This window comes from Carassius auratus, unplaced genomic scaffold, assembly GCF_003368295.1.
Source record: "Carassius auratus strain Wakin unplaced genomic scaffold, ASM336829v1 scaf_tig00216849, whole genome shotgun sequence".
Classification (NCBI taxonomy): Eukaryota; Metazoa; Chordata; class Actinopteri; order Cypriniformes; family Cyprinidae; genus Carassius; species Carassius auratus.
Genome location: NW_020528766.1, coordinates 205,507 through 221,160, shown reverse-complemented (window position 1 = coordinate 221,160; position 15,654 = coordinate 205,507). Strand labels below are relative to the sequence as shown.

At 35.7% G+C, this 15,654-nt stretch overlaps 1 protein-coding gene across 2 annotated transcripts; it reads left to right on the top strand.

Moving 5' to 3' along the window:
• The first annotated feature begins 887 nt into the window (after positions 1 to 887).
• On the top strand, positions 888 to 15,109 carry LOC113099055 (dihydropyrimidinase-related protein 4-like). 2 transcript variants are annotated; one of them, XM_026264130.1, is made up of 14 exons: positions 888 to 1,492; positions 5,736 to 5,824; positions 6,494 to 6,678; positions 9,406 to 9,570; positions 9,723 to 9,784; positions 10,301 to 10,381; positions 10,503 to 10,571; positions 10,642 to 10,762; positions 10,866 to 11,022; positions 12,091 to 12,232; positions 12,467 to 12,637; positions 12,814 to 12,993; positions 13,104 to 13,275; positions 14,223 to 15,109. In XM_026264130.1, exons 1-14 carry the CDS (start codon positions 1,148 to 1,150, stop codon positions 14,312 to 14,314), a joined length of 2,031 nt encoding a protein of 676 aa, XP_026119915.1. In that variant the 5' UTR covers positions 888 to 1,147; the 3' UTR covers positions 14,315 to 15,109. The 2 variants fall into 2 exon arrangements, with proteins under 2 accessions (XP_026119915.1, XP_026119916.1); XM_026264131.1 differs by lacking the exon at positions 888 to 1,492 and adding an exon at positions 2,014 to 2,624.
• The last annotated feature ends 545 nt before the right edge of the window (positions 15,110 to 15,654 follow it).

Here is a 15,654-nt window from a genome sequence, read left to right as displayed (position 1 = left end):
TCACGTATGAATGGAAATGAATCATGTATCCATTATATTAGATGAAATGCAAGCCATCTTTCCTCAGGCTATTGTTAGACTGCAGCTATTGTGCTTTTATATGATCCATTCTGGCTGTAAAGTGTTTTAACGCACTCACTCCGAGGCATTCAGCATATGGGGCAGGAGTTCTCTCCTTTGGGCACATCTTCAAGCCTCCAGATGGACTTTCCCAGATCTCCACATGCACAGATGAGACCAAACACAATGTAAACGACATCTGCAAGCACTTGTTCTGTGCAGCATCTGTCTGTTTAGCATGAAATTGCAATACTTTTTCCTAGTACAACCTTCTAATCACTGAAGCATTAGAACAGAAAAAAACTTTTTATATATAATTTAATAATTTAAGGCATTGCTTATCATAACAATAGTGTTATACCCTCTATCTGCATTATGCTATGAACAGCAGACAAGTAGTGATCAAAGATATTTGAGGGGAACTTATGTGGCAACATTACATTTAATACAACAATACATTTTATATAGCTTTTAGAGCAGTTTCTTTTTACTATAATTGTAATTAGTAGTAGTACTTATGCTGTTTGAAAATCATGCATGCAATATTATTTCCTAAAATATACGGTGCTGTCTTGTGTATATGATTTTCATGCAGCACTAATATTATTTTAAATGCATAGTCAGTATGTCAAGATAAAGTCACAATTTATACACTCATTTACTTATAATCACAAACATTCGGTATGCATGGCCTCATATTAATTTATATTTGTACAAATGTTAAAATAATCAAAATATTTAAATATCTGTATTCCAAAAGGATAGATGTATAGATAGATGTATGGATAGATAGATTCTGCTCCTCTAACGCTTTATCTTTTGTGAATGAGATTATCTAAAGAGTCAGTTCCAGAAACAGGACTTAGTATTGATTCCATCTGATCGGACTGTTTGTAAAATAATCGATTTACCTTAATCTTGAGGGAGCTCGTGTCTTTGCTAATCCAGTGAGTGGAGGATTTCAGCACCACGCCTCTCTGGACAGCTCCTATAACAGCACCTGTCTCTCTCTCTCTCAGTGGAAGAGTGTCTCTGGAATACCAGCTCAAAGATTCCTCAAACAGGCTTCCCATTTCTCCTGTGAGCCATGGCTGAGAGAAGACTCCTTCCCCAGGAGGATGACCAGGGTTCCCTGCTGTCCAGATTGGGCACCGACAGCCCTAAACCCCGGGTGAAGTTCGGAGGGATGTTCTGCAACATCGAAGGAGCTTTCGAGAACAAGACCTTGAATTTTGAGTCGTACAGTCCCAGTTCTGCCAGAAGAAATCCTCGGGGACGGGTGGACGATCAGAGGGACAATTTCAGCGACACGTCGAGCCTGAGTGACTTCAGCAGCGTGAGTGAAAAGGTGCGCACCCCGTCCTGCAGCTCACAGGGTCAGACCCTCGTGTACCCCACCGGACCCGGTCGCGCGCAGAACGGGCGACGAGAGGTAATCACTCCTGTTGCAACTATTCTTGTGTGCTATCATACATCCCTCACTACATCTTAAAGTATGCTAAGTTGTTCAATTTCGGTTTACACGTTTGTGTCAATGGTTTATATAAAAAGGAGACTCAGACACGTTAGTACTTGTGAAAAAAACTGTAGATATATATAGTATATATAATATTGTGATGGTGTCAACCACATGTATTTTAACCCTTTCAGATTATATAAAATAGCCGTTTGGCTATATTTTGATTCTTTTATTTTACATTTTCTTGGAATACCAGTTTCTAATGTAGTGGTGATAGTCTTTGTGATGGAATCATGTATCTTGATGACATTTTGTTTGTACTTGGTTCAATAAAACAATCGCGCATTAGTGAAACATTCTTAAATGTCTAGTAAATTCCTCGGGGGAAAAACGACAAATAACGCATTCACATTGTTTAATAGTTAACGTAAAATTTTTGAGTTGAAAGACGTGTAATACCTACTACAACTTAGAAAAAAAAAAATCTATTTTTTTAACAGTTTTTCATAATCAAAGTTATTGTAAAGTGAATGATTTTTGAGTTCGCACTTGTGACCAAGAATACAGTAATTTAATATAGGCGATTATATAAAATATCCAGTTTTTAAACCTATTTATTTATTCATTTAACTTTTATGTATTTGTTTTTTTATTTGCTTGTTTATTTATTTATGATAACTGGATTCTCCAAAGAATTAACATGCTCTCTTAACTTACTTTTTATTAAATTAGTTAATTTGTGGAAGTCCACATTTTATTTAAGAACAAGTATGTAGACTGCTCTGTAGGTTCCGCCTCGCGCTGGGTGTAGGATGGGGTGTGAATACTAAAGCAGCAGATGGTGAGCAGACACAGACAGAGGGTGGGGTGCTCTGGACAGCTTTTGTCTACAGTGACTATTGATAATTTCACACTTAAATTAAACCCCGAATCGCGGCACCCGTTCACGCGCTCCGCCTTTATTCTGACGTGAGCGCAGCTCCGATCATCATCATCATCATCATCATCATCCTCCCGAGTCCCGGCTCGTGTTCGCGGAAATCAGAGCTGCTCCCAGACCGGTGCCATGTCTTTCCAAGGCAAGAAGAACAACCCTCGCGTGACGGTAAGAAATGTTAGTGATTTAAACCCGAGGCACCGGCGAATGTTTGCTGGCTGCAGTAACGGAGACGTGATGTTGAGGAGGAGGAGGATGGTTTTAGTGTGCAGTCAAGGGTGAGCCTCCGCCGGCAACAACCTGCTGTCCTCCAAACACTGCTGAGAAAGCCGGTGAACATGTAAGAGCTGCACTAATGCATGCACCGATATCACAATGTAGATGAAGACGCTGCTTCAGTGTTAATGTGTCTAGTCTGCCATGGCGGCGGAACCGGTGGCTTATTCCCGGTGTCTTGTGTCCGTTGTGTCTTTTAGTCATTCACGTCGGCTCAGTTCGGTACCAGTCGGTATGACGTCTTAATATAAAATACGAATTTGGCTTTTACGTTAATAACGGGTTTGCACCGTTTACGCCCTTTTACGTTTATGTAGCGAGCGTTTAATTTTTTTTCTCCGGCCTAGACGTGTGTCTGGGGGCCCTGCCCATGAGCCCTGGCCCCTGGCAAACATTATGGGATGGGACTTTGATTAATGTATAGGTCTTACAGACTATATATCATTGTATGCCAATGTATAGCTACTAACTCATTGGAGATATAAAAATCTGTCTGTTGATGTAAAATATGCTAATAATAGTACAATGAAAGGCCACTAAATTACCCTCTCTAGCAGCTGTGGTCAGTAATTATAGAAGACAGAGCACATTACACACACACAAGCACAAAACACCATACAGTGAATGTAACACAAGCAGTTCAAGTACAGTACTGACAATACAGGAATATAAAAAAATAAAAAAAAAAATAAAAAAAAATAATAATAAAATGAGGTAAAACAAATATGGGGGAAATTCCCATTCGCCATGATTTAAAAGGTGGTTTAACTACATTAGTTAAAAACAAACAAACGAACAAAAAAACAACAACAAAAAAAAGTTTCTCTGTTAGTAAAAGTATTAACTATTAACACTGTCAGTTTTTTTTTTTTTTTTTTTTTTTTACTTTTTAGTTTTTTTTACCATTTAGTCTTGCATTCAAAGTAATGATTTTGGAATAATATAGAATATTAAATTTTTAATTTGTATTATGTTAGAAACATTAATACTTTATTTCTATTATATATTATTTCTTATATCAGTGAGTTAAACTTACCATATTATTTTGACATAGTTACTTTATTGTAGCTGTGTTAACTGACATCAAGAATAAAATATATATTTTTACACTTTTTAAATTGTATTTTTAATAAAATTTTGTAGGTGTTTTTAAGGGGTATTACATAATTTCATTATTTAATTGCTTTTTAATATTTTTCCATGAATGTTATGTATTACCTTGTTACACAAAATAAAATATAGTAAGGTAATACATATTTTAAATGGATACTAATATACTGTAGTATATACTTATTTATATATATATATATATATATATATATATACATATATATATATATACATCTCTATTCATTTTATATACATTATTTTACAGTAAAATTGCATGTATATGACAATTACAATAGACAATAGACCGTTATATTGTCATAAAAAATAAGTTATGTTAAAAACAATTAACAAGTTTCCATTGTAGCATTTTTACATTCTTTTACAAATTAAGTATTAAAATACCTTTTTTTTTTTACCATGTGTAGAGGTCAGTATTGCATACTTTTCATAGTTAATTTTATATAAATAATAATAATATTTGAAACAAAACAGTTTATTTATATGTTCATGACCATGTCAGGTTCTAGTAATGATGTGGTATTATAGTGTATGCTTCACCAATAACAATGACCCAAAGACAGTAAAAGGGTTAATAAGCAAGGATTCATACATGTGCACTGCAGGAGTGAGAGAAGCCAGAAAAGAGCGCTGTTAGTACAGCCAAATTGGATCCAATTCCCTTCCGCACAATTTGGCATTGCAGCCTGACCGCTGGAGTCCCCTGTCTGACCCACATTCAATCCACAGAAACACGCACACTCAGCATGACTTTGATTTGGAAACATCTGCATAAAAAAAAAAGAAAAAGAAAAAAAAAAAAACTAAAGTGATGCAAATTACTAAAATGAGTTGCATATTCATGCAATGTTTAATAATCTACTCCTATCCTTCATTACTAAAGGCTCTGGATATTCAGTACTTTAAGATGAAGGGTTGTCCTGTTGTTACACGCTGCATCCCAGACCCCTCGCTGTCTGTCTCGTCTCTCCTCAAGCAACGTTGTGGCCCAGAATCGGAAATGCTCGGCAGGGATTTTGGCGGTGCCAATGATGGGCCGCCCATGGAAGTGTCACATTGTATTAAAATGAAGCTCTGTGGGTTGCACACCACCCTGGCACAGCGAATGTGGTGAAATACCCTTGAGCAAAATTCAAAAAAAGTTTATTTTATTTCTTTCTTTATTTAGCCATGTCTGTTTGGACTTTGTGAGAGTTAGGTTTTGTGCTGTGTGTGTGCATAGATCCATTCCAGGGGTGATTGAACAGGCATTGGTCTCCTGTAACTGGGATTATAAGAAGTGGTGCAAAAACAAAAAAAAAGGACAGTGAAAAGCATCAGTCACTACGAATTCATGCAAAACAGCAGCAGTCATGCATGAATAATAAAGTAAATAGAAAAGTGTTGTTACAGATGAATGGAGTTGCCTGTTATCTTTCCTTTGTATTCTCTGTCTGGGTTCTTAAATGTCTGGTTTTTAAATGATATAATCTCTCTGATTAGCTCCTTAAAGAACGCTGCATATTGCATAAGACGATTTGCATGCATTATACAGCTCTTTGTGCATTGAAATCACTTTATATCTACATCCAAAGCTCTCTGGAACTGGGTCAGGATGGTTTCAGTGAAACTCAAAGCATTTTAGTTCAATTTAATGATCTTTTGGGTATCTTGAAGCTGAATATTCAAATTCCTGATGTCAGTGATGGCAAACCTGTGTTAGAAATGTGCATATGCACATTTTTTTATTTTCACTTTTAATCTTCCATGGTTGGGTGAGCAGATTATAACATTTGCATTTGCAATGAATAATCACTTTGAAGTTACATCACTTACAACTTTTGAAATAACATGATGCACTAAAGTAATTTTTTATGTCTTCTTTTTTCTCCACAGAGCGATAAACTCATTATTAAAGGTGGAAAAATCGTAAATGATGACCAGTCATTTTATGCTGACATTTATATTGAAGATGGAACCATTAAGTAAGATTTCATTTTTTCTTAAATCTACACTTTAGCCAGAAAAACATTCTAATCTTCTAATCTAATCTCTACATTAAAAATGTTTTTATTTATTTTTTACTTTTATTTTAATTGCAGTTAAATTCAGGGTGGCCAGGTCTGCATAAACAATATATTTATTTATTTATTTATTTATTTGAAAGCAGTTAAAAAATAGCCCTAAACACTATTCTAGATTTCAGTATTTAAAATTTCTGCATATTAACCATTAAAACAATTCCATACTTTATATTTAAAAGTATCTTATTTATTTTCTATTCTTTCTATATTATAGCGAGGGTAAAAATTAAAATAACCCTAATGAAAAATCAAAAGTAGTCTAAAAACATTAAAAACTTTATTGTTCATATATTTATTTTAATTGGTTTTAAATTATGCATGCTTAAAATACATATAAAAACCTCATCATCTACCCTCAGTTGTATCATTATTGAATATAAAATATTTCAAATACATGCATTTAAGTTAATCAGTGTTTCGGGAAATAATCAACCCACATCATCAGATTAAACGTGGTCCTGAATTTGGCAGCCAAATTATATTTTACATTTAATTTAGTAGATTCTTTTGTCCAAGGTGATTTGATGAGGGACATCCCAAGCAGTATTGATTTATTACTCTGGCTTGCAGGCAGATTGGTGAGAACCTCATCGTACCAACTGGTGTGAAGACAGTGGATGCCTACGGGCACATTGTGATCCCGGGAGGCATCGATGTGAACACCTGTCTACAGGCCCCTCACCTGGGCATGACCCCCGCAGACGACTTCTACCACGGCACCAGAGCTGCTCTAGCGGGAGGAACCACCATGATCAGTATGTCATGACATTGCCATCTTATATGGACAGAGGAGAAGACTAACAGTAGTTATCAGATCATTAAACTCAGAAAAGAAATCTAGTGGGACAGAGTAGGGTCTCTGCTAAAAAGTGTGTGTGCTGTACAGTATTAGGGCATAAGAGCTTGTCAGGTCTCATAAAATCAGTTGAATTGGGGTCACAGAGCTGTCACTGTCTGTTCTCTTCTCCTAGGCTTAACTTTCCTCAGATAAACTACTGTACTGGAGTCATTTAGGACACAGAAATCATTGGGTTTAAATGCATCATTTAAAGTAATAGTGAAACACAAAACAAATCTTGATTTAATGGAGACGTTTTAAACAGTCTGTGTTTGGGTTGTTAACAAAAAGGAACACTTAACATTTTCCCCCTCAAGATTTTTTTGTGATATTGCTTTTATGCAACAGTTAAAGAACAGGGCCGGGTTTCCCGATAACGATGTATCTTAGCTCTTAAGAGCGTTTTCTACGTGCAAACTTACGAACGCTCGCAGCAATTCCACGAGCGTTTCCCAAAAATGCACTTAACATGAACGCGCGAGAACGCGCTCTACGTGCTACTTACGAGTCGCTGTCCATTCGCGAAGTGCTGAAATTTAACCTTATATGGAATCGTATTCTGAACGTTTAACCTAATAATCGTCATCTGTTTTGGATTACCAATAAAGACAATCAAGTCTTTATAAAGCACCTACATACAGGCGGAGACACTGACAAAATGGCTGAACAAAAAACAAACAAGAAAAGATACCTTTCAAAAGGATGAAATTAATGTCCTCTTAGAGGAGATAGAGAAAAACAAAGATGTGATTTTAACCAGATTTAAAGGACACCATACTAATAAAGAAAAACAAAACATCTGGGAGGACATTGCTACCGAACTAACTGCAACCAGGGGTGTTCAAAGGTCAGGGAAGGAGGTCCGCAAGAAGTGGCAGGATTTTGCAAGCCTGGCAAGAAGGAAGAGGTCACTGCAGAGGACTGCAATTAAAAAAACAGGTGGTGGGACCCTAACTCAACCTGAGCCTGAGCCTGAACCTGAGTCAGGTCCTTCATGCTCAGAGGAACCATCAGTTTCATCTACCATCTCCTAGTCCTCCAAAAAACCCTCCCAGGCCACAGCCTCCATCTTAAGTTCATTCAGTTCTTTTGTTCATTCATTTAATTTAGATGTGTTTTTTATCTTGTTTTCCCCTTTTTTTATTTCATTTATAAATTCATGTAAACACAAAAACGAGTACAATAAAGTGTACAATAATACAATCAAAATTTTATTATATTACTCGCGTTGCAGTGTGTTAAATCTAGATAAAAGTGTAATCTGCCGGTTGTCCTGCAGGTGTCCTCATAAATCTGTCTTCTTACAATGCACTTGGGGATGTACGATTACTCCAGAGCACTCGTAGATCTACGAAGATTTTCAAGTGCTACTTAAGCTACGATGCTTTTGGGAAACAGACCGTAATATTAAGATCAATCGTACGATCGTTTTTACGATCAACTTAGGCTTACGATGCTTTTGGGAAACGCAGCCCAGGTTAGTACAGAGTATATGACATTTTAAACATACTTTAAAATATATAACACTTTTCAAAGAAAAAAAAAGACAGAAACCCGTTGCTTGTTTAAACAGTAAATGTGGTGCATGTACCAGACATACAGAACTTTTACAGCAATTTACCATGTGAAAATAACTATTTGTGTCCCTGGACCACAAAAAAAAAAAAAAATGAAAATATTGAGAAAATCACCTCAAAAGTTGTCCAAATTAAGTTTTTAGCAATGCATATTACTCATCAAAAATTATATATATATATTCAGGGGCAATTTACAAAATATCTTCATAGAACATTATCTTTACATAATATCCTAATGATTTTTGGCATAAAAGAAAAAAATATTATTTTGACCCATACAATTGTTGGCTATTACTTCAAATATGCCTGTGCTGTGCTGTTAATTTACCCTTCCACAAAAGAGGTCTCACATCAGAGTAAAAAGTCAAAAATTCATGGCATTAAATGTTGCATGCATTGCTAAAAATGGATGTCTCCCTCTGTATTTTTGTCTTGTTTTCCATTGCAATTATCTAAATATCCATAAATCAAGATCCATTTACTGGAGATGCGAAATTAAGATTAGTTTTTTTTTTGTTTTTTTTTGACAAAATGAGCAAAATTAAGTGAGTTTGTTTAACCAGAACAAGCATCTGTCAGTATAGGTATATTAAAACTTATTTTTCTTATCTAAGTTTCTTATTTTATAGAACTAATTAAAATCGAGATCAGTTCGAAGTTGTATTTTCAAACTTTTTTTATTCGTTTTGCTAATACATTACATTGTGTTCCTTAAATTTTCTATACTTGGTCTTTAAAAAACGTACATTTATGCCCACAAAAACCAGCCCACAGAATCCTGTATGCAGCTTATAAATTTAGCATGCATAATTATGGAAGAATTAGAAAATGTTTTTGATGAGTTATACTGTAGCATCTCAGACTGCTGTCATTGTTTGAAATATTGTCAGCTACCCATTTATGACCACAAGCATTTAACACTCTTTAATATGTTTGTAACATATTAAAGGGATAGAAATGATCATTCTGTCATTGTTTGCTCATTAATGCAGGTTTAGAACAGCTTGAGGGTGAGTAAACCATTTTTTAAGCGTGATTTTAATCTGTATGCTCTGCTCATCTTTTAGTTGACCATGCTGTACCTGAACCAGGAGCTAGTTTACTGGCGGCGTATGACCAGTGGAGGGATACGGCGGACAAGAGGTCGTGCTGTGACTACTCTCTGCACCTCGACATCACTCGCTGGCATGATGGGCTGTTTGAGGAGCTGGAGCATCTGGTCAAAGATAAAGGTGATGTGAGATTTCAGGTGTGACTTTGATGTTTTTAGCTTTCTACATTTTTGCTAGGTTTTCTTATGATTTCTGTTTAACCAAATAAAAACACATTCAGCATTCAGCCTCAAAAAGATAAATGGCATAATAAAAACACAATTCTGTTTTAGGTGTCAACTCCTTCCTAATCTTCATGGCTTATAAAGACAAGTATCAGAGCTCTGATACACAGGTAAATACAAGGCTAAAAATAGAGAGATGTTTAGTCTACAGTTCAAAAGTCCGAGGCTCACCAAAGCTGTGTTTGTCTGAACAGAAATTCTGTAAAAACAATAGCATTGTGAAATAGTATTACAATTTAAAATAACCATTTTCTATTTGGATATCTTATAAAATATTATTTAATTTATTCATGTGACGCAAAACTGAATTTTCAGCATCATTGCTCCAGTCTTCATGAGCCTTCAGAAACCATTCTAATATGCGGATTTGCACAAGAAATATTTTTCATTATTAATGTTAATGATAGTAATGTTGTGGAGATGCAAAATATATTTATTTTTTTTAGTATTTCAGGATTTCTTTGAAAAGAGCAGAATTTAAAATAGATATCCTTTGTAAAAGCATTCATTTTTTTATGGTCACTTTTGATCATTTCAATGCATCCTTGCAGAAGAAAATCTTGAACATTTAGCAATGTAGGTTTCTAGATCCTGTTCCCAAGAACTAACACTGTCTGTGTCTGTAGATCTATGAGATGTTTAGTGCCATGAGGGAACTGGGTGCAATCGCTCTGGTTCATGCTGAAAACGGTGACATCATTGAGGAGGTAACCTAGAAGACTTCAATTGCCAATGCATTTCGAGTCCAACTATGTTCGTTTATAAAATATACCAGTTCCCTTTATTCTCCATACTTAAATGCATTGTTGGTTCTCTTCGTAACCTCAGGAACAGAAGAAGCTTTTGGGTCTGGGAATCACCGGCCCAGAAGGACACGTCCTGAGCCACCCGGAGGAGGTTAGTCTTAAGGGATTGATCTGTTCTTCCACCGGTGAACATCAGCATCACTTCTGCTGTTCTTCTCCAGGTGGAGACTGAGGCTGTGTATCGAGCCGTCACCATTGCAAAACAGGCCAACTGCCCTCTCTACATCACAAAAGTGATGAGCAAACCAGCTGCTGATGTCATCGCAAAGGCCAGGAAAAAGGGTACGAGAGTTGAAAACGTTCTGCAATACTGTACCAGAATGACAATGGAAACAGTGAGAAGAGGCGGTGAATATTTGTGTCATGAGCATTGATTCGTTTTCAGGCATGGTCATCTACGGAGAATCAATCGCAGCCGGCCTGGGAGCGGACGGATCGCACTACTGGAGCAAAGACTGGGCCAAAGCTGCTGCATTTGTGATGTCTCCTCCGCTCAGCCCCGACACGAGCACCCCGGAGTACCTCAGCTCACTGCTGTCCTGGTGAGCTGCTCAAATCAGGCCAAATACCAGCTTCTCCGAAACATACTATACATATAAAGATTAGGGTTGGCATGCCTCTTGCAAGACAGCCAATGTTTGATAACACATGCCAGAAAAAGCAGTCATATTCTGAAATATTATTTCAGTTTAAATAGCAGTTTCGATTTTAAAATGTTTTCAAATATAATTTAGTCCTATGATAACAAAGCTGAATCATTAGTACAGTCTTCAGAAATCATTCTAATATGCTGATTGCTACTCAAGAAACATTTTTTTTATTATTATTTCCAGTGCTAAAAGGTCTTGCTGCTTCATATTTTTTTTGTAGAAGCCATACTTTTTAGGATTTTTTTTTAATAAAAAGTTCAAAAGAACAGCATTTATTTAAAATGGACAGCTTTTGTAACATTGTCATATGACCCTAAAATATATATAGTACATGCATAAATATACACAAGTATCATAATATAGTAGCTATATGTGAATTATATATATATATATATATATATATATATATATATATATATATATATATATATTGAGATTAATTGCACTCTTTTTAAATATTTTAAAGTTGAAGAATAAAGGCCATATTTAACAGCTTGCATAAGCACAAGCCCTTTTTCAGCATTAAAAACTTCCATCAGGATTTACTAAAGAAAGCGCTAAAAATAACTGTCCATGTATTGCATATGCATTTGAAGGAGTTTCCATTTCAGATGCTAAATTTATGGGAGGGAAGTACTAAATAAATCATGCAAGGTGATTTATTAAGGTTTGTTGGTATTTGTGCCATTATTTAACACCCCCCAAAAGCATGTCCTATTTTGTGCCTACTCGCACCTAATTATCATTCTTTCTGCTTGTTTGCAACCTTGCGCTAATCTGTGCAGCTGTTGTTAGACGGCATTTGTCATTATAGAAATGATCTTTTCAACTGTATCTTTGTATTTAATTGTTTATTGTCTGTAAACTATGCACAAAGCAGTCCAATATGATCTGTGTAGAAAATCAGACCTCTAGTCTTCAGAAAGCATTATACTTACTGACCGTCATGAACTGTTTTAGTGGGGATCTTCAGCTGACGGCCAGCGCTCACTGCACTTTCAGCACGGCACAGAAAGCTGTTGGAAAGGACAACTTCACCCTCATCCCAGAAGGGACCAATGGCATCGAGGAGCGGATGAGCATCGTCTGGGACAAAGCTGTGGTCGGTCTCACAATACAGTCTCTGTAAAAGATGTAAACTTCAACACTGTAAACCACACAGTTTAAAGTTTTTATTCCTTGTGACATTTTGATCCTCCTGACATCCTTTGCATGTCAGGGTTCAAACATGAACTACTGAAAAAACTACTTTTATGCAAATGCTTGCAACTTCCATTCATTCGTGACAGTTCATTGTCTTATTAGCAGTCTCCGATTTTGTTTTTCTGTCACATAGGCAACGGGTAAAATGGATGAGAATGATTTTGTTTCAGTTACGAGTACAAATGCTGCAAAAATCTTCAACCTGTATCCTCGGAAAGGCCGAATTGCTGTTGGATCTGATGCTGACATTGTTATCTGGAACACCAAAGAGACGAAAATCTTCTCTGCCAAATCCCACAACCTGGTATGAGAATTTCATCTTTCATCAGAGGGAAGAAACGATAAGCCATTAACAATGTTATTTTTATGCATGGAATAAAATGGAGTGGAAACAATTATGTCTAGCTACATAAATATTAGATATTCAAGTGGAAATTCATACTCCTCCTCTGATTTAATTCTGGCCGTGTGTCACCGCAGACTGTGGAGGTGAATATCTTCGAGGGAATGGAGTGCCGAGGTTTCCCTGTGGTGGTCATCAGTCAGGGCAGGATCGTTCTGGAGGACGGGAAACTCAATGTGACAGAGGGGTCAGGCCGCTTCATCCCCAGAAAAGCCTTTCCGGACTTTGTCTTCAAGAGAATCAAGGCCAGAGGCAGGGTAAGAGAGTCTCATCCCAGCGGTCAAATAACAGACTTATACAGTTGAAAACTAAACTTTTGTGTTATCAAGTTTCACTTTAATAATCAAATCTTTTTTTTATTTCTCAGATGGCTGATGCCCGTGGTGTTCCTAGAGGAAACTATGATGGCCCTGTTCATGATGTCATCAGTATGACCAAATCTGTGCCAGCCACTCCCACCACTAGAGGGCCCTCGTGTCCAGGAAAGACCCCACTGGGACCAGCACGAAATCTGCACCAGTCTGGGTTCACTTTATCTGGTAAGCACCTTTGATTTAGCTGTATTTGCTGTAGAGGAAAAACAACACGGTTTTATAACTAAAAATCCTCATTTCCACCACAAATTATTTTTTTGAATATTTGTATTATGTGTTTATTTATTTTTACTGAAGTGTTTAGCTGTATATTCATGCAGCATGTAAAGTTTGGTTTTATTTTAGTTTACATTTTTTCTTTTTTAATTAATTATAATATTTCTTGATCACTAAACCAGCATATTTGAATTTAAGGATCATGTGACATTAAAATCGAATAAAAAATTCACAATATTACTGTATTTTTGATCAAATAATTCCAGTCTTGTTTACCATAAGACTTCTTAAAAAAAAAAATTATCAGACTGCTATATTATATAGTATACATTACATTTATATTATATGATATTTAGCAATATTTACTTTTAAGTATATTTAATTTGCGGTATTTACATGCTATGTTTAAGCATTTGAAATTAAGCACCTTGTAAATGGGACTGGTACTGAAATTACAATAAAAATTATTTTAAAAAGAAAAAGAGAATTGTTTAATTATGAGAAAACCATTTCAGTTGTGGTCATGAAAAAAAATAAAAAATAAAATATAAAACTGTCAATAGTATTATACTGTACATACCATATTTTTTTATTTATTTAAATACATGATTTATACATGAATAAAAGATGTTTGCGTTTAAAAGACATAATGATTCATCTTGGACCTTGTGGGTTTGGTTTATGGCTTTAAACATTTAGTGAAAAATGTATAATGTACATCCAGAACAATGCTGTTTCAAAAGTAGTGTTATGTGTAATCTCTGTCAGTCTCTGACTGTGACCTACATCAAGTAGACATCACTTGAAGCTCATGCAGGCATTACAGACACTGCCTCATTACAGTGAACTCTGTATCATCATCCTTTTCTTTTTTTTTTTTTTGCACATGCTCAAAGGCACTCAGATGGATGACCACATCCCCAGGCGTACATCACAGAAGATCGTAGCGCCACCTGGAGGCCGTTCCAATATCACATCCCTCTCATGAGTCTCGTCCACCAGGGGATCCAACAGCAGCCGTTTCGCCTTCTTTGGCTTCCAGTTTTATATCACCTGAAACATGCAAATATTCGTCACAATAAACCCATAAACCCTGCCGACCCAATAGGCTATGCAGCAACTCACTATAGCTTTCCATGAATTCATATTCACTATATAATCTGTCTCTCCTCTGGCCAGACTCACTCATAATGTAGCATGCTTTTTTATCAGAGTCACCCAGAATCCATTCTGCTTTAGCGTAGCATTGATGGCGTAAAGACGGCTAGTGATTGTTGTGTTTGTGAACTACTGAATGAACTACTGAACTTTCAACCAGTGCTGTCCTCCTGCGACATTAAGATTCAGACGAGACGCTTAAAGGAGAAGTGTGTTTTCTATGGAAGCCTGTTTATGCCACAAAGTAAAAAAAAATTATAAAAATAAAAGCTTTTTCCTCACAATTTTGACTTTTTACCCTCAATTATTAGTTTATATGTTACAGTTCTGAGTTTTAACTTGCAAGAATGTAACTGCGAAAACAGCTTAATTTGAGATAGTATAATTCAGAATCGCAAGATATAAACTCACAATTGAAAAATATATTGTAATGGTAAGATGTAAACATGGAATCCTGGGGATTATAGATATACTATACAGTATATATAGATATACTAAGAATACTATATTAGATCATTAATGAATTATGAGGTATAAACTCAGAATTGTGAGATGTCAGTTTGGAATTCTGAGGGGGAAAAAAATATGAGATATACTCAAGTTGGTGAAATGTCAGTTTGGAATTCTGAGGGAAAAATTTTATTATGAAATATAAACTCAAAATTGTGAGATGTAAACTTGGAATTCTGAGGGGGAAATCTGAATTATGAAATATAAACTTATAATTCAGAATTTTTTTTTTCTCAGAATTACAAGAAACAAGTCATAAGTACCTTTTATTCAGTGGTGAAAATGGGTTTTCACAGTTTTCTGCACCAGTAGTGATGCAAAATTGACACTTCATCTTTAAGAGATTGTGTTTTGTCTGTGCTTTAAAGAAAAATCGAGAGCTACCTACTGATGGTCTTATTGCTAAGATATATATATATATATATATATATATATATATATATATATATATATATATATATATATATATATATAAAGAAACCGTTATTGTTAGGTTTGTCCATGTATCTGAGACTAGAGCAAAAAAAAAAAAAGGATTGTAGACTTCTGCCTCTAACTGCATTCATGATTTACCGTTTAGTTTTGAAGGCTAAGACTCATCACACAGATACAGCAATCAGCGATGCATTTTTTGTATGTTTCTAAGACAACGTTTGGTGC